Raw genomic sequence first — 24,742 nt, forward strand, 5'->3', positions numbered from 1 at the left:
TCTATCACAATAGAAACAAATGAATACAACATGCTCAACAAATGAATCTAAATACACGGCTCGTTTTCTCTAATACGACAAAACAATGGAAGTCTTTGATTGACCAGTTTTTGAAACGCGAAGACGAAAAAATGATACTGGTCTGTTCAGTGAAATATATAGTGTGTCCGCAGAAATATTCCGGCGTTACAAACTGCTATAATTATGTTACTATGTGTTTTACAAAATTCATACCGGTGTCATTAGAAAGAACAGCTCAAAGAGTTTCAGGAAATGCGTAATTGCTAATTGTTGACCGAAACAACAGATGGCAGCACAAGAAGAAAAAAACCTGAGAGGAAAAAAACGCCGTTTCCGCCATTTCGCTTGCCTTTAAGGCATTGTTGAATATAAGCAAATTGTGTTAAATGATCTGAATGTTAAATTTTCAAGTCTGTGTGAATTGTGCTTGTTTACTTTTCCATTGACGTGGGACGCCACTAAAAATGAATTTGACTGAAAGGTCTTCATCATCTGCCATTATATTATAATCCGTGGCGCTACAGCCCGCGAAGGGCCTAGACCGACCAGCCGGCTGCTGGCCTCACGTCCAGATGCCGAAGCAGAGGTGGACGATCATCCAATCATCTGCCATTAGAATCAATAAATTTTCACAGAAAACATGTCGTTTCGCATGGTCATCAAGTTTCAACTTATGCACTAATTGCAGTTTGTAGGGGTAAAATCGCAGAAGAGAACGTAGAACCTTGGAAACGGTGGATTTATAAATGTTTAACTGCAGGCTAGCTCTACGCACAGACTTTCGAGGACTATGTACAAATGCCTCCCGCACCTGTTCTACAGTTTCCGCACTGACAGGACGTTTTCCTGAATAGCCTTTCCTTTTATCACATGCGCATCCATGCTCTACAAAATCTCTATACCACTTCAGAATCGTTTTGTCGGGAGGTGTCTCATGATGAAAATTCCGTCTGAAAGCACGCTGTACTCTTACTACACTCCGAGTACTATGATATTCCAATACACACTAACTACGTTCCTGTGGATTCGCCATAACCTAAATAACCCTCTATATGCTGCAGAATTCACACAGACTTGAAAATTTAACAGGTCATTTAACACAATTTGCTTATATCCAACAATGCCTTAATGACAAGCGAAATAGCGGAAACGGTGGTTTTTTTCTTTCTTCTTGTGCTGCCATCTGTTGTTTCGGTCAATAATGATCAATTACGCATTTCCTGAAATTCTTTGAGGTGTTCTTTCTAATGACACCGGCATGAATTTTGTAAAACACTTAGTGACAGAATTATAGCAGTTTAAAACCCTGGAATGTTTCTGCGGACACGCTGTGTAATGGCGGTAGGCGCGTTTGCCTATTGATACCGAGTCGTGCTCAGACGCGGGTTTAATTTCCTCTTGGGACGATTACCTGATTGGATTCTTTCCGCGGTATTCCCAATTTATAATGCAAATATCAATCACTCGACGAATCTTCAGTCTTATTTTTCCAAAAACATCTCGCTATCGCAATGAGAGAATCATTGACGCTAATTTACATATTATTGATACAGCATAGTTAAATAACCAAAAAAGTACAATGATGATGGTGTCGTAGTAGTGTTAATAATATTAATGGGTGTTGGTAGTATTAATTAGTATGTAGTAGTGAAAATAATAACATTAGGTTGATTCCAAAGTCAATAAAATTACGATTTTTTAATGTTTGATTCCTGCAACATTAATTATTTCAATGGGCTCTGCTGTCTACATAATAATACAAAAATGTTTTCTTTATTGCAGCAAAAATAATTACGTATATCTATTTTAATGTTATCATGTTTGCAATATGCGACAAAAAATGTCTGTTTCAATAACTTTAAGCCGTTATTGAACAAGGCTCAATTGCAAAATGAGCTGTGAAAGAAATTTGTACATTGGAAAGTCAGAGAGCAGTGCAACAGAAGTCTACTTATCGATTTAATAGGAGCGTTTCAGTGAAGGTGATACCAGACTGACAGATTTCGGTCGTAAGGGCATCTGAAATTGATGTTGGAGCTCTACGAACTGCATTGGAAGTATCAAACACCGTGAACTGTCAATGCTTGACCTTCCACAATCAGCTGTTTTCAGTCACTTGTCAAATCTCCAGTTTATGAATAACCCATCTTGAATGGAAACCATACGAATTGAAAAACGCTCAAGCCGAAAGACAGATTGTGATTTCACCAGCTACTCCAAAATCCTTTAGGTGACTGATTTTGGAACATCATCGTGATATGTGGTGAAAAATGGATTATCTTATAGAATCCAGGCAAAAGAAAGAATGAGTACCTCATGGTCCTACGAAATTGCTTTGGTACAGGAGTTCGTTAAGCGCTTGGTAAAATTTTGAAAGTACACTTACCTTGAACTTACTTCCAACGATGGGGCCGTTGATGTGGAACTCTATTCTCAACTATAATTGAAGGACCATAGTGGGCCAAGCGACATTTATTAAAAACGGAGAAAGCAAGGGTTAAAGTTAAGTGAATACAATAGTTTAATGAAGATTAACATATCATTTAGTTTTAATTTGTATATTTATATTACTTCCTATATGTTTCCATTGAATTATGGTAATAACTTCATTTTAACCTTTGTTTTCTACGGTTTTAATAAATGGCGCTTGGCCCACTATGGTTCTGAAGCCTTCAACCGTTTAGGGTTTATATGATGTTTTCATAATCGTCAGCAGTCTTTAGTCAGGCGAAAGCATTCCTTTATCGGTTTCATAACTCCCCAGGTCATAGATTTTTTATGAGATCCTTGAGGCATTACAAGATGATATCACCGGCAAATTGAACTACAGTCCTATCAAAAGTTTAAGGACACCCCACCATTAGTAATGTTTCACTCCTGTTCTTATACATATGTGAAACCCCCTGATGTTTATACAGGGATAAAATGCCTGTGAAAAGTGAAGTGTTTACTGAAAATCCAATCTATCTTCCAAATTGTGGATTATATAACAATTTGCCTGTTATGAAACTTATTGAAAAATTATATAATTTGAAGAGAAAAAAATACTCCAGAATGGTTTGACTTAGAACAGTGAATTTTGGGACAGAGTTAGATATATCTGAAAGATTTCTTGTACAATTATTGCTTTTTGTTTAAAAAATTGTGACAGTTCGTTTAGGCATTGTAATCCAGATTGTTTTTTTCCCCTTTAGGAAAAAATTACATTTTCTAAATTTTTTTCGAGCTTCAAATTCGCGACAAATGGACCCGGGTCCGCCACTTTCATTTACATCATAACATTGGGAGTTGATAACATTGATCAATCAGCTTATTCCCTCCATTTTATGACCTGTGAAGTTTGTTACAAGTGTGGAAAAGTTGGATTTCTTCCTTGAAAAAACAAATGAAAATAGACCGAAATTCAATGAGTGTGGACGTGAAGTCGCAGATTATTGGGATGTGGAAAAATTTATTTATTTCCTTCTTTATTTATTTATTTACTTATTTCTTTCTTTCTTTCTTTTATTTATTTATTTATCTATTTATCTATCTATTTATCTATTTCTTTATTTATTTATCAATTTATTTATCCATTTATTTATTTATTTATCTATTTATTTATTTATCTATTTATTTATTTATTTATTTATTTATTTAACTAACTAGCTACCTAGTGAGTACAAATTAAAGTATAAAACAAAAGAATGACTGGAGATAATATGTAACTCCATTCCAAAATTCATTCATCTAAGTCAACCCATTCTGGAGTAATTAATTTTTTCCTACAAAATATGTACGAATAATTTGTCAATAAGTTTCATAAAAGACAGATTGTGTATAATCCACAGATTTGAAGATAGAAGGATTGAGTTTGCAGTAAAAACTTCACTTTTGACAGGCATTTGCCCCTGTATAAATATCAAGGAATTCACATGAGTATAAGGACGGGGTTGAAACATATATGGAAGGATGTCCTTAAACTCTCTGTCTCAAAAGTCTGAGATAAACAAAAAAATACTTCAGCAAATTTATGAAAAATTAGAGAATGTGACAAAGTCAAACTTTAATAAAATACCTTAGTTCTGCGGATCTTTTTTCTAATCACCACAGGTGTGGAACCGCTGATTGTAGCAGATACATAGCTCCGCAGAGTTGAATGTTTTCGCATCTGTAACAAGATGCAAAAATCAAAATCCCTAGTCTTGGAGAATATATCCAACAGTTAGATAAAGCAGGTAAATGAGATCTGAAGGTGGAGCTTTTTGAGCTCAGAAGCGTTGGATCCTCCTGCATCTATGACACCTTGCAAAACAAATATTATCCGGACAAATACAAGACATAACACACATTCAATTAATATAGCAAGAAAATTCAACATGCAATTCTCTACTTCGTAACTGTTTTAAGTTACACTCATGTAGGATATTAAATACTTTATAGTGGAAATAGCATCATAATTGTTTGTAGTTGTGATGGAGAATGGAGGTAAGTTACATGGTGTAATGGAGTGACTCTTGTTTTAGGTGTACCTGCTTCAGCACGGGAAGAAAGTTCACAAGAAGAAAACTTCCACGAAGAAAGGAGAGAGGAGTCCGATCTTTAATGAAGCCATGATCTTCAGTGTGCCGGCCCACACGTTACAGGTCAGTTATCTCCGAGAAAATCGATTCTCTTACGCTTAAAGTGTAATACATCAAATTCTAAACTATATTTATCTACAAGTGGATCGATGAATACCACACAGTTCAGTACTCAGGTAATAACAAGAGAAAGCTCTATATTTATGTAGCTTTCAGAAACATTTACATACAGCCTAACAATAATACCCTCCAAAATATTGACATAGTTCTAACCGACAATGCACCGTATGATCCTATACTATTAAACGCGCAATTCTGGTATTTTTGTAAATTTTATCTTGAAAATGGGCCTAGGTGTTTGAGGAATGAAGTGAATCTACGGTTTTCAGGTTCAAGAAAGTCTCAACTTTTGGAAAATCAAATTCAGTTAAATCCATTGTTAAGATATATATTTAAATTTAGAATTCCGTTACTGGTACGTAATTAATGTAGTAAACATCAGCCAGGGTGCGAATTAACGGGGGATGGGGGGATTTCTCCCTGTTGGAAAGTTATCACCTTTCATAAATTATTATTAAAATTCCTGCCAGGGATAACTTCTATCCCCTCCTCACAAAATATAATTTTATTGTTTTAATATGAATATACTTTAAAAAGTAAAAAGGAGGCAAAGAAAATAATATTGATGTAATATCATTTCCGGCAAGCAGACACCGGCGTGGCTCAGTCTGTTAAGGCGCTTGCCTGCCGGTCTGAAGTTGCGCTCGGGCGCGGGTTCAATTCCCGCTTGGGCTGATTACCTGTCTGTGTTTTTTCCGAGGTTTTCCCCAACCGTAAGGTGAATGCCAGGTAATCTATGGCGAATCCTCGGTCTCATCTCGCCAAATACCATCTCGCTATCACCAATCTCATCGACGCTAAATAACCTCGTAGTTGATACAGCGTTGTTAAATAACCAACTTAAAAAAATCACCGGCAATCTAACAACAATCAATAACTTAGGAATTACACATCTTATCTCTTAAGTCTGCTCTTGGATATAATTATTATTATGATCAAGATGCAAGACGAGCAACTCAGTGCGACCAAGCGTTGAGCCGTATCGAATGAGGATAATATAATTTTTTGTGTGGTACCTATTCTCTACCTAGAATTCTCTCCCGCCTCATTAAAAATCTTAATTCGCACCCTGTATGTGTTTGTGTATATGTCTGTAATTTAATTAAATTTTCAAAGCTTTGCTACGATTGACATATTACCAGCCTCTCTATACTCTCAACAGGAAAGTACAGTCTTAGAAAAATGTTTTGTCGCACAGATTGTAAGTCCCAGAAAGGAGCCAGTGCGGATGATCACAGGACGTGTGACCTGGGTCACAAGAGAAGGCCTAGTTGAGGTTATAAAATTAGTTTTTTTTTTTTTTCGTTGTATGTCTGATCATGCGCACTGCCTTCTTTCTAGGACTTAGGCTATAAAGTATCTGTGCGACAAAACTTTTTTCCAAGACTGTAAGTGCTCCGGACATCTGTTGCGCAAGATGACGGCCTAGCCGATGCTTGCTACATAATTATTAGCTTACGTTATTTCGCAAATCATATACAGCGTTGTCGACTTCGGTAGTTTCACATCGAATCTGGGGAGGAAATAACTTCCCTCTACGGTCAGAGGAATTTTCAGAGGTTTTTAAAGGTTTCCGCAGTTATTTATTTACTTACAAATGACTTTTAGAGAATTCGGAGGTTCATTGCCGTCCTCACATAAGTCCGTCATCGGTTCCTATCCTGAGCAAGATTAATCCAGTGCCTATCATATCCCAACTCCCTCAAATCCATTTTAATATTATCCTCCGATTTACGTCTCGGCTTCCTCAAAGGTCTTTTTCCCTCAGGTCCCGCAACTAACACTCTATACGCATTTCTGGGATCACCCATACGTGCTACATGTCCTGTCCATCTCAAACGTCTGGATTTAATGTTCCTAATTATGTTAGGTGAAGAACACAATGCGTACAGTTCTATGTTGAGTAACTTTCTCCATTCTCCTGTAACTTCATCCCTCTTAGCCCCAAATATTTTCCTAAGCAACTTATTCTTGAACAGCCTTAATCTCAAAGTGAGAGTCCTAATTTCACAACCATACATTACAACTGGTAATATAACTGTTTTATAAATTATTTCAGTTTTTCCGAAAGCAGACTAGATGACAAAAGCTTCTCAACCGAATAAGAGCAAGCATTTCCCGTATTTATTTTGAGTTTAATTTCCTCCCGAGTGTCATTTATATTTGTTACTGTTGCTCCAAGATATTTGGATTTTTTCACCTCTTCAAAAGGATCAATTTCCAATTATTATATTTTCATTTGGTACTATAATCTGATCACGAGACATAATCATATACTTTGTATTTTCGGGATTTACTTCAAAACCTATCTCTTTACTTCCTTCAAGTAAAATTCCCGTGATTTCCCTAACAGTTTGTGGACTTTCTCCTAACATAACCACGTCATCCGCATAAACAAGCAGCTGGTGTAACCCGTTCAATTCCAACCCTCTCTGTTATCCTACTCTTTTCTAACGGCATACTCTAGAGAAAAATTAACAAGTAAAGGTGATAGTGCATATCCTTGTTTTATTCCACAGTGAACTGGAAAAGCGTCATTTAAATAATATTTTTGCATAATATTTGCAATTTGAGGCGAGTGGAATGGAATCTCGGCTGTCACAGAATAAACACATTCTATTTTTATTACTTATATCTCTCTACTGCATTAAAAAAACCTTTTCATTTTGCTATATTTTGTGTTTCTAGAAGTGGTGCCACAAAACTGAACTGGTGTTGTGCAATGCAAAATATAGAAGTCTGTCTTCATATTTTGGTTGACAGAAAATAATTTCACTTCAGAATATTTCATAAGAAAATTTACTACAAACGGAAATAATACTAGCAACACGACAAATAAGTGCATTGTTCCGACACGAGCAAAACTTAAATGTGCCATCTTTATTGCACTAATTTCCACAGTGTGAATAATTTGTTACGGAGTTACGATACGGGCCAATTCTCAATTGGCTTTACGTAAGCTCATTTCCTGTGTTTCATTGGGAAAATCAATGCAATTTTTGAAGTTCACATTGCGTGTGATCCTTTATGTTTAATAATACCAGCATTTGCTACATCAAATGAAGCATTAGCACTTACTGCTCTTTGTTCTGTACATATTAGCTAGCTAAAGCAGATGGATCATTCGACCACGTCACAAATGCAATAGATTCCAGTGATGACTATTTTGGAGCTAACAGCAGGAACTTATTTGTTCTTGAAATAAAGTTACAAATTCGCAGTGGTGTAAGCATCGCACCTCCTCATACTCATCCTCTTTCACAATAGCCCTGCCAAGACTCTGGAATTCGCTACCTGCTAGCATCAGGGACTGTCGAAATAAAATTAAATTCAAACGCAAACTTACTAGGCACTTGGTCAGTAATTGAAACTCATTTAGACATGGTTTCTTGTAAATAGTTTCCTTAATCTATCACAAAATATTTCAATATCCGGTAATTTCATCGCTATACAATTTTGTTATTCTAGGTTTAATTTGTAATTCAGTAAATATAAAATATTCTTTGTTTTTCTATGGTAAATTATCTAGCTTTCATTAGTCAGGTAATCTTTTAGTACTTTGATTTTTATTGTAATTGTAAATTTAATACTAACTGTAATTTTATTTGTAATTGTAATTGTAAATTTAATCCATTTTTGAATCTTGCGTACACCACTTTTAACACTTGAATATAATTAATTGATGAACTAGTGGACTAGTTAACACGATTAAGTCCACTAGTTCATCAATTAAGTAAATTTAATACTAATTGTAATTTTATTTTTCATATTATAGTTGGAATCTCCTGGTAGAGGGGCAGAGAAGGCCTGACGGCCTTATCTCTACCAGGTTAAATAAATAAATACTACTACTAATACTAAGCATCGGTTAAAACAAAGTAACTGCTTTATTGCTTAAAATTCCACAAACGACTGAAATTCTTTTTTACTTCATATCTTAGAGTACCGAGTCGCCTTTTCGAATCAAGCGGTAGCATTTTAGCTTTCGAGTCCCTATTGGGAATAAAAGATTTCGCATCCTGTCACAGCACAGGGACTGTATGCGTTTGTCGTATTACATCTTATGATGCAGCCTTCTCTGTCTTGACCAAATCACCAAACAATCGAATTCACACGCTTTAATTTACTGTTGAATTGCTACAAGATTTCCTATTACCTATCACGTAGGCTCTACTTTACGGTGAAGAATCAGTAGAACGGAGAAAAATCCTCTCCGGCACCGGGCTTAGTGGATAAAGCGTCAGCACGTAAAGCTGGAAACCCGAGTTTGAATCCCGGTGCAGGAAAGAATTTTTCTCCGTTCTACCGATTCTTCACCATATGGTAACACAGAATTACTGCACTGAAATTCCATATGTACTTCGGTACATCATAGTATTATGATAAAGCTTAAGTAATCACTTCGTGAGTCAAGACGGCGCCATTCAGTCACTCGTAGGCTATTGACTGCACCTCTGTACTTGTGGTTGGACATTGTGTCTACTGTCATACATACTGTGACTCGGTACACGAGGATAGGCCAACAAATGGGAACACAGTAGGTAGAACTTAAAAAATGAGAGGGATTCAATCCTGTATCGGAACTTGAATCCGGTGTGGCTTAATGGATAAAGCACTAGCACATAAAGCTGGAAACCCGGGTTCGAGTCCCAGTGACAGAGAATTTTTCTCCGTTCTACCGGTATTTCACAATATGGAAAAGCAAAATTACTGTACTGAAACTTCATATGTACAGTACTTCGGTACGTCATAGTAATAGGTATTTTCTTTCTTAAGAAAAATGAAACCATGTTATGCAAGGAAAGTTCTTTCTGCCGTTGCAACTGAAGAGATTTGGGTATCTTATCCCGTTTCCTGCAGCGATACCTAGCTTAGTTTGACTTTTTGGGGGCTGAATTCGGAACGGGTCCTTGCACTCAGGCTTGCTTTCGTCCATTATGCGCCCTATATTTGCGATAATTGTCTCAAAGTCCGATAGACAGCCAGGATGATACTCGTGAATCCGATGTTGATAGGAGAACCATCCTGTCTCGGCCCTAACAGAACCATTCGTACACAAGTAGCCTGATACGTCCCAGGCCCGGGAGTACAAAGCACTTCCTGAATCAGAATCAGAAACCCGTTTTACTCCCAAGAATTCATCCCAGCCTATTTTTAACTATTGCAGTTGATATACGAAATGACAGGAATTCTATAAATTACTTCTAACATATTCCAATTAATATCTAAACAGAAAATATAATTAATATAAAAATTATAAAATGAAAATGATAAGCAATTTATTATCAGTATTAGATCCAACAACAAGTAACTTACAATAAATTTATCATTAAATGAGAGTTCTAGAGAAATGGTAGATGGAAACGGAAATACCTAAAAAAAACCGATCAGGCAGAAGATCAGCTTGAATAACAGACGCAGTTATACTAGACAAACATACATTGAAGGCCATCCTGGCTGTGTGGTCAGCACGGCACACGGCTAGCATTGAAACAACACAGAACAGCATATGAGCACATAATAATAATAATAATAATAATAATAATAATAATAATAATAATAATAATAACAACAACAACAACAATAATAATAATAATAATAATAATAATAATAATAATAATAATACATACTTACTTATGGCTTTTAAGGAACCCGGAGGTTCATTGCCGCCCTCATATAAACCCGCCATCGATCCTTATCCTGAGATTCAGTCTCTACCTTCATATCTCACCTCCCTCAAATCCATTTTAATATTATCCTCCCATCTTCGTCTCGGCCTCCCCAAAGGTTTTAGTCCCTCCGGCCTCTCAACTAACACTCTATATGCATTTCTGGATTCGTCCATACGTGCTACATGCCCTGCCCATCTCAAACGTTTGGATTTAATGTTCCTAATTATGTCAGGTAAGAATAAATGCATGCAGTTCTACGTTGTGTAACTTTCTCCATTCTCCTGTAACTTCATCCCTCTTAGCCCCAAATATTTTCCTAAGCACTTTATTCTCAAACATCCTTAACCTCTGTTCCTCTCTCAAAGTGAAAGTTCAAGTTTCACAACCATACAGAAGAATCGGTAATATAATTATTTTATAAATTCTAACTTTCAGCCTTTTTGAGAGCAGACTGGATGATAAAAGCTTCTCAACCGAATAATCACATGCATTTCCCATATTTATTCTGCGTTTAATTTCCTCCCGAGTATCATTTATATTTGTTACTGTTGCTCCAAGATATTTGTTTTTTTTTTTCACCTCTTCAAAGGTTAAATTTCCAATGTTTATATTTCTATTTCGTACAATATTCTGGTCACAAGACATAATCATATACTTTGTCTTTTCGGGATTTACTTCCAAACCTATCTCTTTAGTTGCTTCAAGTAAAATTCCCGTGTTTTCCTTGATCTGTGCTCAGGGGAGCATTCAATAAAAATAAAGTTACATAGACTATTACACTTTTACTATGTCATACTACTTTTGACAAATAAAACGGTACGAAAGGACGTGTTTCAACCGATCATGGCTGTTTATCGCTACAATTTTATCACTTTCCTAGCATATGTTTGTTTTTAGCACTTCCCTAGCATTTGTTTTTATCACTTCCCTAGCATTTATTCCTTTGTTTACCAACATTTCAATTTGCAAATTCTTTACAGTACTATAAAACAAGCTTTGCGATCGTCATTTGTTTCCCGCATTGATAGTCAACTAAAAATGGAGGCTCCGTTCAAGCGTTTGGTGAAATAGAATTTTAGTAGCCAGTATTAGATTATTTTATTTCTTGTAACCTTTATATGCTTTCTTCTAATCGTATAGTAGTCAATTAAATCCCACTCGAGTTTTGATTTTCTCTAGAGAAATTTGCTCGTCTTCCATTCGCAGATTTATCGATAAAATCAAAACCTCTAGTGAGATTACTGTTGATAAATTACAATATAACTTTTTAAAAATTAATATTCACTAGTAACATAGTGTTTGGATAATTTTTTTAATTTAAAACTGTTTGAGTTAAATAGATGAATTTCTTTATTAATTTTTTTATAAATTTTAGGATCAATATTACTACTATAGTTGAAAGCAGTGCCCGTTAAACACTAGAGTTCAAGCAAACGTATTGTATCCATGCCTTTGGTTTACGTTTGTGAATGTATGATCTGAAATTTGTATGATATTCATTTATAAGAATTAGTAATACACTGATATAAATTAGTTCCGTGGATTGAAGATAAATCTCTTTCATTGCCTATATATGAAGTCATTCTTGATCTTAAAAATCGTTCGAATTGGCTGTTTACGTTGCTTTAATACTATTTTATTAAGCAATGAAAAAGTTCCCATAGCAATTAAAAATAATATACATAATTTAAAACAAGACATAAAAGATAATGAATTGCCAGGCGCAAATGCTTCTCGCAACATACAATGGTCGAGTTCCAATGTGCAAACTGAATCACCACATCTTACACGCAAAACGCTACAAGCTAGTGAATTATGTACTCTCTATAGTGTTAAAGTGCGAATACACTACAGCGAACGGAGGGAAGAACGAATTCGGCCAAGTGTGTTCGGCGTTCGGTGTGAAAGTAACTGTCTGCTAACGAACGTCCTTTGATGTATAGCTCAGTGAGCGAAACTTGGCGAAGGCTAACGAATGAGTTCATTGGCATTATTTACTATGTATGCATTAAGGGAACGAATTCGCTCGTTGCCCTTTGTTCGCCGCCCGTTCGCTCTATGTATATGGGCCTTTAGATGTCAGTAACAATAGGAAGAAAACTCTTTAATGTCAAGTCACTTCGCTGAATTCTTTAACATGAAATAAACTGAATTCTTCACAATATTTCGTCTTGTATTTAATTGTTCCGCGAAATGACCCATTTCGAAATCACGCAGGTTTATACAGAACCAATATCCCATGTGCAAACAAAGACGAAAAGGGTCAGTTTTCACAGTCTCCTCTCTCTTCAACCTGCAGTAATGGGAAATGGCATTCCATTAAAAAGAGTTATAGGGACCCTAATTTTTTTGTCTTTGCAAACAACCCGTCACTTATGTTTCATAATACTAATTAAATACTAGTTACGTGACATGAATAATTTTATTTCGATGTAGAATGTATTTACCAAAGAATTTCAATTTCTTTGTTAATCGCTTTGTTTATACAGAGTGTTTGGAGAATTCAGTCCCAAAAGCGCCCAATCAGAATAAAAATTTTGACTAGGAGTAAAATTACACACATCGTATTTCTGTAAGTTACCGTAGTCTTAAGTGTCCACTCACGCAGGTGTTCCCGAGTTTGAATGAGATTTATCTACAGTAATCTCACTAGTCGTTTTGATATAGCTACAGAAAATCAAAACTCGAGTGGGATTTTATTGACTATTACACGATTAGAAGAAAGTACATGAAGATTAGAAGAAATAAAGTACTCTAATACGATAAAATATTGATTTACTAAAATACTAAACTGTCTTCAAAATGTATTATTGTATCATCTCATCATTACAAATATTCCGATAGATGGCAGTAGTGTGTTATGATCAGCTGTTCTCGTGTTATCAATTGTGCCAACTATACAATTTTTTTAACTCTATGGACGATTACTAGTCAAGAAGGCTTTGTTGATTCAGTTTCATTTGTATTAAAACAGTTGCATTTCATTTCAATTATCAATATATCGTCGTTTTTCCTGCAATAACTCCTATATGCAAAATATGAAATTTTTCAGTAGGAAGGAAAAACACATTTATTCATCGTATGGCAGCCGTACATAGGTGACTGAATTCTTACATTTTTTTAAACAAATAAATATAATTACATGTACGATATTTTATTATTTCCTGTATCACAATTTAAGTTATTTAATAGAGCAAAAATCTGAAAATCGATAAATATGTCACACACACACACGCACGCACGCAAGCACGCACCGCCCCCACACACACACAATCTCTGATACGTGACTATCCATAATCTCATACAACAGAAGCTATAACATAATCTAAATAATACAAACAAGATAAAGTTTTAATTAAGAATGATGAAAATAAACATGAATCGTTTTAAAAGTTACAATTATTGAAAATACAATGTTGACAAACAAAGAAACAAATGATAAGGAGATGATAAAACAAACATATGCTAGAGAGGAGATAAAACCAAATGCCAGGGAGGTGATAAAAATTGTAGGATAAGAGTCGCGATTGGTTGAAACACGTCTTTCTGTACCGTTTTACTGGTAAAAAGTAGTTAATTCATAGTGTTCTGCCCAAGAGTAGGTCTTTCACTGCAAACCCAGCATTCTCCAGTCTTTTCTATTTTCTGCCTTTCTCTTTGTCTTCTCATATGATCCTCATATCTTAATGTCGTCTATCATCTGATATCTTCTTCTGCCCCGAACTCTTCCCTCGTTCACCATTCCTTCCAGCGCATCCTTCAGTAGGCAGTTTCTTCTCAACGAGTGACCCAACCAATTCCTTTTTCTCTTTCTGATCAGTTTCAGCATCATTCTTTCTTCACCCACTATTTCCAACATAACTTCATTTCTTATTCTGTATGTACACTTCACACGCTCCATTCTTCTCCATATCCATATTTCAAATGCGTCTATTCGTTTCTCTACATTTCGTCGTAAAGTCCATATTTCTGCCCCATACAATGGCACACTTCACACAAAGCACTTTACTAGTCTATTCCTCAGTTATTTTTCCAGAGGTCCACAGAAGATGCTCCTTTGCCGTGCAAAGATTCATCATGCAGTTTTTCTTGGTAAAGATACATGCGGTAGTTTCCCGTTGCTTTCCGCACACCACTTTCTCTTTCGCATCTTAAAAGATCTATGGTGGCCCCAGCGTGGAGGTGAGGAGAGTGGATTTGACTAATTAGGCCCTCCGGACTTCACCGAAATTCACCGCAAGAGTTAAATATTAGTTCTATCAGGGTTTTTGACCCGATCGAAGACCGGGAAATCCCAATGACGTAATAAAAGTGTGATGATCACTGCAAAATTTATAGCAACACTCGAGGAGGAGAATATTCTCAATAGAGGTTGCACCATGATAACTACTGGTGCAGCTCAGGCGATTGCGCGCTTGCCTGCTTCGGGGTTGCGCTCTGGCGCGGTTTCGATTCCCGTTTGGAGGTATGGCTTTTTCCGAGGTTTTGGCCAACTATGAGACGAATTTCAGGTAATTAAATAACCGAGTGAAAAATCTATACCTTCTTAATACTGTGGCTAGACCACTTGAAACCAGATAACCCTTAAATTAGAAGAACTTTGTCTCTCACACTGGTATTTCTCTAACAGCCAATGACCGTAAAGAAAACAACTATAAGTCTGCATCAACTGAATCTTCACTTCAAGGTCAGTGCTTAGTTGCCGCTTTGGTTCAGTAAGATGTTTATGAGGAGAGATATTCCTGCGAACTTCATGCGCTGCGTGCTACACCAATGAATGAAAACATTGATCTATATATTATTCGTCATCATCAATAACAGTCTTGGATTAGGCCTCCTGGCTTGTTCCGCTTCCAGAAGAAAGTTGGTCTTTCCATCTCTTCCTTGGTCTTCCGATGTCTCGTTTTCCATGAGGTGTATAGTCCAATAGTCTCTTGGGTAACCTATTGTTGGGCATTCTTAATACGTGTTCATACCAGTTGTTGCGGTAAGATTCTATAGTATCCGTAATGGCGGTGATATTCAATTCTGTTCGCATGTCAGCGTTCCTTTTATGGTCATAAAGAGTATATCCTGCAAGAGGTCTTAGCAATCGCATTTCAGCAGCTTCTATTCTTCGAAGTTGCCCTTTCGTTAATGACCATGTCTCTGATCCATATAATAATGCCGGGATTGCCATAACTTTATAGAATTTCAAAATTGTTTCTGATCGAACTTTCTTTACTAGAGTTGATTTGATTGTTCTTAAAAGTTGATGAAATTTGGCAAGTTTAATATCTACGTCCCTGGAGTTTATATAAGAAAGATTGCAGCCAAGATAGTTGGTATATTATTCGTTCTTAACAAAATTAGAAATAAGTTATGCATATTATGAAAACGTTGACACATACATGTTTAATATACGCTTTCAAAAAATTAATTAATCCCCAGTACAATATAGACATTCTTTAAAACTCAGAAAAGTCTACTTGTCCATACATATTCTGCCCGATAAGCATCTATACTTCTCTATCTTCAAATACACCATAAGTCAATTACAATATTAATCTTAGCTTTAAATTAAAATTAAGTGGAATAAAAACTAGATTACATGAACTTAACATCCTCTGGGGTACCAAAATCTCTATCTGTACGAGAGTTATGTATCTGAAAAGTATTTGATGAAAGTATACGTTTTCATTAACTGAGTGTTGTATAGTATGTTTCATCATCCATTATTGTTCAGTGTTTCAAACCAAAGAGGGGAAGGGAATTACGATGGAGTGGATTTTGATATTGAATTGCTGCGGTAAGCAAACTGTTTGGGTATATTCTGATCCGACTCTTCGACGCCTATCAATAGATCAATAGATCAAACCTCTTGTGTCAGCCAGTATTTAATACGGCTAGTGTAGGTCTGTGCTAGTATTTCTGGATATCGAACCTTGTAATAGCATACAATACAGCTCTATCGATCAGATATGGGCCGCTGCATACATTCATATGACGTTCAACTGCCTTACTGGACTAACATAATGACTTCGAGGACGCGAGTGACAATTCAAAAGTAGTAAATTATTACATTTTTATTACGCCATAGCTCGAGGTGATAGCTCGATCTCTTATCTGGACTTAACGCTTAACGAACCAACATTTTAACATAAAAACAAAATAAACTGAAATATCCACTACCGGTAGTGCAATGCTATTTTGTCAGTGATCAATATTTTCATGTCTATTAGTGTTACAAAGCAATTTTCATCCTGAATAATTTTAAGGGAAAAATGTACCGGGGCCGGGTATCGAACCCGGGACCTTTAGCTAAACGCACCAATGCTCTACCAACTGAGCTACCCAGGAACTCTACCAGACCCCGCTCAATTTCTCCCTTTATATCCACAGATCTCAAAGTGGGCTGACAACCGTCAAGCAACCAACACTGAGTGCACAAAAACTCTGTGTGACTTAAATTGTGGTTTTCCGTTAACGAACAGTAATGTGTATTATGCAAATCTAGCTTTCAGGTATAACTCCCTGTGAAGTTGATTTGAGTAATTTCAAGGGAAAAATTGTTCCGGATCCGGGTATCGAACCCGGGACCTTTGGCTAAACGCATCAAGACTCTACCAAGGATAACGGATAAAGGAATTGAAAGTACAGTAGTGGAGGAGAAATGAAAAAAAGTTGAATTTTATTGTCAAAATGTTGTCTGACAGCGATAGTTTGGCAACATGCAGACAGTGTGGCAAAACTTACCTTGCCAGATGACGTCGGTAAGATGTGGTCTGTATTTGTCGGGTAGTAATAAATTAGTGTGTTGTCATGTTTATTACCGATATGACCGCCTTTATATCGGAATTTTAACAACGCTATATCACCTGCTTAGTAGAAATTGTGATAACAAGAAATCATTTTGTGGAGATGAGTCCGACAATTCGCCAAAGAAACCTAACAAAAGGAGAAGAAAATCACATAACTAGCCCAAGCGGGATTTAAACTCACGCTTAACCCCAGCCTGGAGCATGCAAGTGCGAGACCACGCCAGTGGCCTGCTATCACGATTATAATATCTTAACCAAAAGGCTCGGTATTAGTCTTACTTTGAATATAGGCCTACTGTTGACAACTGTAATACACCGAGCATACTTAAATCTTGAGCACTCTTAGACAACAGAATCACAACTGAAGAGAATAACACGTTGTTTCCGGTTTAGTCTGTTCAAATACTAAAAACAAGTGTAGATTTTACAGTCTGATATTTTTTTTAAATCGCGACGTTAGTAGAGTCGGATTTGCTTTGGACAAAGTCAATACCACGGGGATTTTTCTCGGGATTCTTCCGTTTTCCCTCGTCATTTCACCAATACATTCCACAATCAGTCTTTCGTTATCATCTCCACTTCGAAAAAAAGGGCACCACTTGTCGAATCGGCGTTCCACCTTGGCGAGTGTTCCTTACGGTTTGTCCATAATTTGACAAATGGCAGTGATGTTGCATTTTAGACGACTCAGATCTAAAAAAAAAATTAAAAAGCACCGAAGAAGATTCTTCCCTCCTCCTGTACAGAGATATAACTAGCCTACTTAAAGTAGATCTATGAAGTATAGCAGACTACCACCAGAGAAATGATATACGGATTTGATGGCTGGAGAGAAATGCTTAACAGATGGTGAGGTCGGCTGAATCTCGCAGTACAATCGGCACGCAACTCATTCCATTAGGAGTGCAGAAAAGCCTACTTGAATTGAAATGCTTAAGAATGCTCTATATATGTTCCGCACCGATAATCTCCTGTACACTCTATTTTATCTCTATAATTATCAGTACCTTTACTTCTAGAAAACGACACTAGTATAGTCTGATAAATACTCTCCTATACCCACAATTTATAATCATTATTGCACATTCTGCAGCACCTAAAACATATAATCAGGAAGTGTCAGCGAGCTTCGTAATACCGATGCTGTAATAATTGGTGTACATCGCTCTATGAAGTATTTATTTATTTATTTATTTCCTGCCAGTACGTCCCGTACTCCGTATATGCGGCAGCCAATACGATAGGTAGCTAAATCCGGTTACGAAAGCCAGCTATAGGCCTAACGGTTGGGGGGGGGATCATCGTGCTAACCACAGATACCTCCATTCTGGTTGAATGATTGTCCATCTCTGCTTCGGCATGTGGCCGTGAGGCTGGTCGGTCATGGTCCTTCATGGGCTATCGTGCCTTGGATTATTATTATTATTATTATTATTATTATTATTATTATTATTATTATTATTATTATTATTATTAGGCAGCCAATTCGCTTAATGCGTTAAACCTCATATTTTCTATTTAATTTACCTATACATTTTTTTGCGCTAAACACCTCTACGATTTCTTCAGTCTCAATTGAGACCGACGAGTCTAGCTCGTTGATTGAGACGCTGCGCCAGAGCGCTGCGCTGGTCCGTAGAGACATCTATCCGCGAAATAGGGAACTAGTTCGTATGGGAAAAATCTATACGATAATTCTGCCTATATCAGGGGCAGAATCAATTTCTACATATCGCAAATCTATAACACGGGACACCCAGCTTTATTTTCTTTCCAAACCAAGCCACGTTAAGTACTAGCGTCCTCAGGCCATGTTTAAACCTACGCACTGAGATCTTAACGGTAAGTAAGCAAACAAGAAAATCACCGAGGATGACTTACGTAAGTTATTATCTGTTAGCTAAAATTTCAGTACCTGCCCTATCTACAAAGATTTTACAGCAATTTCGTGTATCTGGCAGTTGGAAGTTGTTCCACTTAAGTACAGACTCGCTTTTTGCTTCGACGATGGTTACGTGTCGACGTCTTGTTTGCCTGCAGAATAACTTTTCTGTTGCGCCGCTGCAGCTCCTATATTTGATGAAATCTGTTTTAATTAAGTGGTTGTTTTTGTCAGGTCTTATGTCTTTTGATACTCGGCTTTGTTTGAGAAAAGGGAATGTCGCTTTCGGAATAAAATCAAATAAAGGAGAAGTTAAAGCTTCAAGACGCTACTCCAGGAAAAGCGAAAACTTGAGTTGCAATACTCTGAAGTTGGCAGCACTTACGTATGTTGACAAAGTACAGACTGTCAAGGAATGCGAATTTTACCACGTAGTATTGATCTTTCTGAAGTAATTAAGTGAACATAGTCCTTAGCTCTATTTACATTAAGATTCTTCCTTAATGAATCGTAATTAATTTATGTTGCCTAAAAATTGTATTTTTGAATTCATCTCTTTTATAATGCAAAATGGAAAACTTGTACGTGACCTTAAGTTTGACATGTATCAAATACTAATGACCTGTAGGCCTATAGAGGCAAGACGATTTAAATATATTCGACATGATTTTCCGACAAAAGATAATTGTGAACAGCGGGGAATAATGAAATGATAACAAATGGAGCAGAAATACCTGCAAAAGGTCAGCGCACATCACCTCAAATTTCACGTGAATTGGCCGAGATTTCAATCGGGATTTCCAGATTAAAAACATAATGTTCTATATCTTTACAATCTCAGTTTCGGAAAATGTTCAATTATATTCGGAGAAAGTGTATACAATTTCTAAGAAAGTAATTTCAGTTTCGGGAATAATAATAATAATAATAATAATAATAATAATAATAATAATAATAATAATAATAATAATAATATAATATTCGGAATATGTAAAGTTATTTTCAGGAGAAGGAAATTCAGTTTCGGAAAAGATAAATTTAATTTCGAAATGCTTTAATATTGTTCACATCATTTTTACTCAGTTTTTTAAGAATATGATATTAAATTACACGTAGTAACACTAAATTAATATCATTGATGATGTTCACAACAGTATTTGTTGCCATATAAACGAATATTTTCAATATACTCGTAGAGAGATTGTTCATTGAATGGCAGTCTAGGTAAAATATATCTGCTATCTTGCGACAATATGGAGAATCAATTTCATTTTAACACGTATATAAAATAATAATATATAGTGTTATTACGAACCCAAGAACAGGTCTTTCACTGTAAACCCAGCATTAACCAATCTTTCCTATTTTATATCTTCGCTTAGTCTCCGCATATGATCCGTAGGCTAAAGATATCTTAATGTCGTCTATCATCTGATATCTTCTTCTTCCCCGAATTCTTCACCATTCCTTCCAGTGCATCCTTCAGTAAGCTGTTTCTTCTCAGCTAGTGATCCACTCAATTCCTTTTTCTCTTCCTGATCAGTTTCAGTATCATTCTTTCTTCACCCAATCTTTCCAACACAGCTTCGTTTCATATTCTTTTTGTCCATTTCACACCCTCCATTCTTCTCCATATCCACATTTAAAATGCTTCTAGTCGTTTCTCTTCACTTCGTCGTAATGTCCATGTTTCTGCCTCATACAATTCCACATTCACACAAAGCACTTCACTACTCATCCATAGTTCTTTTTCCAGAGGCCCGCACAAGATGCTCCTTTTTCTATTAAAAGCTTCCTTTGCCATTGCTATCCTCCTTTTGACTTTCTGGCAGCAGCTCATGTTACTGCTTATAGTACACCCCAAGTATTTGAATATATTCACTTGCTCTACTGTTTCATTTAGAATTTGCAAGTTTACCATCTTTATTTTTATTTCTATGACCATGATCTTCGTCTTGTTGCCATTTATCTTCATCCCATACTGCACACAACTGTTATTTAGCTTCAGTAGCACATCTCTTAGTATCATCTCCTCTTCTACTAACAACGCCATAATTATCATTAGCAAATCTTATATAGCTGAGTTTGACATAATTTCCGATATTGAATTTATACTTTCCAAATTGAGGTAATTGGAGAAATCGTCCTCTCTTTATAATATGATTGGTCACTTTAGTTTTTGAGTTCAGGTACCTGGGAGTAAATTTATCCTGAAATTATGCACATGAAACAAATTTTTGCATAAATTAATATATTACGTTTATTTGAAATGAAAAATGGAAAATGGCTATTTACTCGAAATTGACTCTAAAAATTTATTTTGTTTCTAGCATGAGAAATACAAATAAATGAAATTAACTGCTCACCATGACCTCATACTAATATGTTTGTGGAATAATGTTAGGCTTGTTTACGAAATTACTTTAACTTTCCGTTGCAAATATTTTAAGTTGAAATAACCATCAGATCCTCCAAGTAAATACAGGTACTATTGTAAATGAAGAACTCCTCTTGTTATAGAATTAGCCAATCTTGTGACAAACACACTGTGAAGCTTATTATGCATGCCACTCTTAAATGCCGATTTTTGTAAATAGGAAAATACTGAAAGTGATTACAATGCAGGCCTACATTCAATTATCTCCTGAAAAATTAATTCCATTTGTTTATTTCAATTGTACAATTTATAAACGATGTCAAATGTTTTAATTTTGGGGATTACAGAGAATGCCTTTTGTGAGAAATTAGGGAAACAGAGGTTCATTTAACGACGCTTGCAACTGCCGAGGTTATATCAGCGTCGCCGGTGTGCCGAAATTTTGTCCCGCAGAAGTTCTTTTACATGCCAGTATATCTACTGACATGAGCCTGTCGCATTTAAGCACACTTAAATGGCATCGACCTGGCCTGGAATCGAACCCGCAATCTCGGGCATAGAAGGCTAGCGCTATACCAACTACGCCAACTAGGCCGACACGGAGGTTCATCTTATCCGAATATATGTTAAATGATTTCAATTAGGTGTAGACTATTTTTCGAATATTAGTTGATAAAATAAACTATAAATATATCATTCGCAGCATTATTACCAAACACGTTAAGGGAGATTACGGCAGAAATATTAACATTTTCGCCAAAATTACATAAATTTTTCACTTTCATGCTTGAAAATACTCCAATGTTTTTTTTTTTATAAAATATCGTCAATTTTTTTCCTGCAGCAATCTTTAAAGCCCATAAGGGGTAACATATAGTGCAGGGCTATGCTAAGGTCAGTTCATGTTGTTATGTTTGTATGCTATTTTCTCGCTTTCCATTTTATTTTCTCTTGTTATAAAATGCTCCTCGCGTCAAAAATTTTGCTGTTTCACCTTGAAACTTTCTGGATATGCTCATAAATACAGTGCGTGGCTTAAGTCTCTCCGCAGCGAGGGCGATGCGCTAGCATACTCAGTTATACTCAGTTACGTTGGCAACCAATTCCGCTTACAATGCTATTCAGTTACTACCTGCTCTAGGTCAAGGGCGCACAGCTGCTGCCAACTTAAGCGTTCCCACGCGCCTCTGACTTCACTGAGGAGAGACTTTTGCCACGCAGTGTATATGAATAACTGAATTTACTCGAGGTTTTAGCGTGAATGATATACTGGTGAATTGTTTACATGTTAAAATAAAAAAAATCTAAAGAAACTTCAAAAGTTTAAAATATTTTTGCTGTAAATATATTAATCACACAACAAAACCCACAGCGATGAGGTCAAATCCGGTGACTCGGTGGTGCGGTCGCCAAAGAAGCTGTGGATCAGCATCATGGACTCATGTGACGTATGACAAGAGGTACCGTCCAGTTGAAAGTGCCCTTGACGCAGGTTCAATATCATACAGTCGCTCAATGTATTCCATGAAAATGGGTCGGTACTGTGTCATGTTAACTGTTTTATGGAATTTTTTTATTTCATTTTATCTCTAGCCATAACTTTTTTTATTTATTTAGTTAGTAAGCAAAGTGACTACTTTTGAATAAATATATACAACAAAAAATGTTTCTAACACTACCGTAAGAGCCAGGCTTGTGTACTGTATGGACACAATATTGTCTCTGCTGATATTGAACACCAAATTCCGATTTTCAATGGGTGCATGCGTGTGTTCTGTGAATACGTAGCCACATGTGAAACCATGTAATGGACAGTATGCCAGGTTTATGAATGTTCGCCTGGAACCAACGACAATATTCCACTCTCGTATCTGGCTGCAGCAGCTCACGAACAGCCATCATCCTATAAGGCTTTTTCGCTCCCTTGACACATCGATCATATGTCGTCGTTCGCCGTTGTAATGACTTACAGGGTGACTGCTGGAGTCCACCGCCGCATTGTAGACGAACGATGCTTGCCGGGTTCACTCAGAAGACGTCCAGTTGCTTCCAACTGGCGTACCAAAGCAACGCCAGTATTGTGTTCCTGTCTGGACGAAAGTGAACATCAAATTCCTCCTGGTGTGCCCTTTGCGCGTTATGACCGAGTTTGTTATCCAGGAGTTTTTCACAAGGAACAGCCGTTGTTTTAGTGTGTTGGGGTGCGTGAAACATAATGAACAAGCAGACAGTTGCAAGTTGCGAAACAGCTGGACTATGTCGTGATACACACTCCGAAAGTTCCCGCATGACATATGAAAGTAACTCCAAAACTTCCCGCGCAATTTGAAAGAAAAATGAAACATTGCGATGTATTCCTGTTCAAATGAATGGACAAAGAAAAACATGAGTTTTATACGAATCATTCTCTAAAATATGTAATCAATGTTGTGAATACAAAAGCTTTTGTGAATCGTAACAGTATCGCTTGCACGAGTGTTACTAAAGGACGCTCAGGATTTCAGCTGAATCCCCTATGGGAAAGTGATAATTTATTTTTGGAGATAGAAAATGGAGTAGAGTGTTTAGCTTTTAGAAAAGTTATTATCTCTTGTAGAAAATTTCATTTAGAACGCCAGTATAAAACATACCATATCAGTCAATTTGAAGATGTTGTAGGATTGGACCGTGAAGCCTTCTAAATAATAATTATAATAACGAACTCTGAATAGAATAAGCTTATGTAATGCTACAGTATACCATGAAAAATGTTATGTTTTATTTAACGACGCTCGCAACTGCCGAGTTTATATAAGCGTCGCCGGTGTGCCGGAATTTTGTCCAGCAGGAGTTCTTTTACATGCCAGTAAATAAGCAGATATGAGTCCGTCGCATTTAAGTACATTTAAATGCCATCGACCTGGCCCGGAATCGAACCCGCAACCTCGAGCATAGAAGGCCAGCGCTATACCAACTGCGCCAACCAGGGCGACTATATCATGAATATGATATGCATTATTAGAGATCTTTCTTCACTGAAAAATATATATATTTTTATTTTACTTTCTTCCTCAAAGAATCATTTCTTTACTCTGTGTTCTTTTTAAGTGTGCTGTCATTAGGTACAGTTGAGATTTTCAAATTAAAGAAAATAATTTCTTTATTTAAACTATTAAAGTTACTAATTATATGCGTGATTAATTTTCCTTGATTTTACTATCGACTCGACCTGAGTAGCGTAGTCGGTATAGCGCTAGCCTTCTGTGCCCGAGATTGCGGGTTCGATTTCGGCCTAGATCGATGGCATTTAAGAGTGCTTAAATGCGACA

The 24,742-nt window shown here is 36.4% G+C and overlaps 1 protein-coding gene across 2 annotated transcripts in view; it reads left to right on the forward strand.

The window, feature by feature from the left end:
* LOC138696523 (synaptotagmin-12-like) overlaps window positions 1-24,742 on the forward strand; it is a 405,788-nt gene that overhangs the window by 196,868 nt on the left and 184,178 nt on the right. For both annotated transcript variants that reach the window (XM_069821606.1, XM_069821607.1), the window contains exon 7: window positions 4,527-4,646. In XM_069821606.1, coding sequence (XP_069677707.1) covers window positions 4,527-4,646 — 120 coding nt within the window. The remainder of the gene's footprint in view (window positions 1-4,526; window positions 4,647-24,742) is intronic.

The sequence above is a fragment of the Periplaneta americana genome, chromosome 3, assembly GCF_040183065.1.
Source record: "Periplaneta americana isolate PAMFEO1 chromosome 3, P.americana_PAMFEO1_priV1, whole genome shotgun sequence".
Lineage (NCBI taxonomy): Eukaryota > Metazoa > Arthropoda > Insecta > Blattodea > Blattidae > Periplaneta > Periplaneta americana.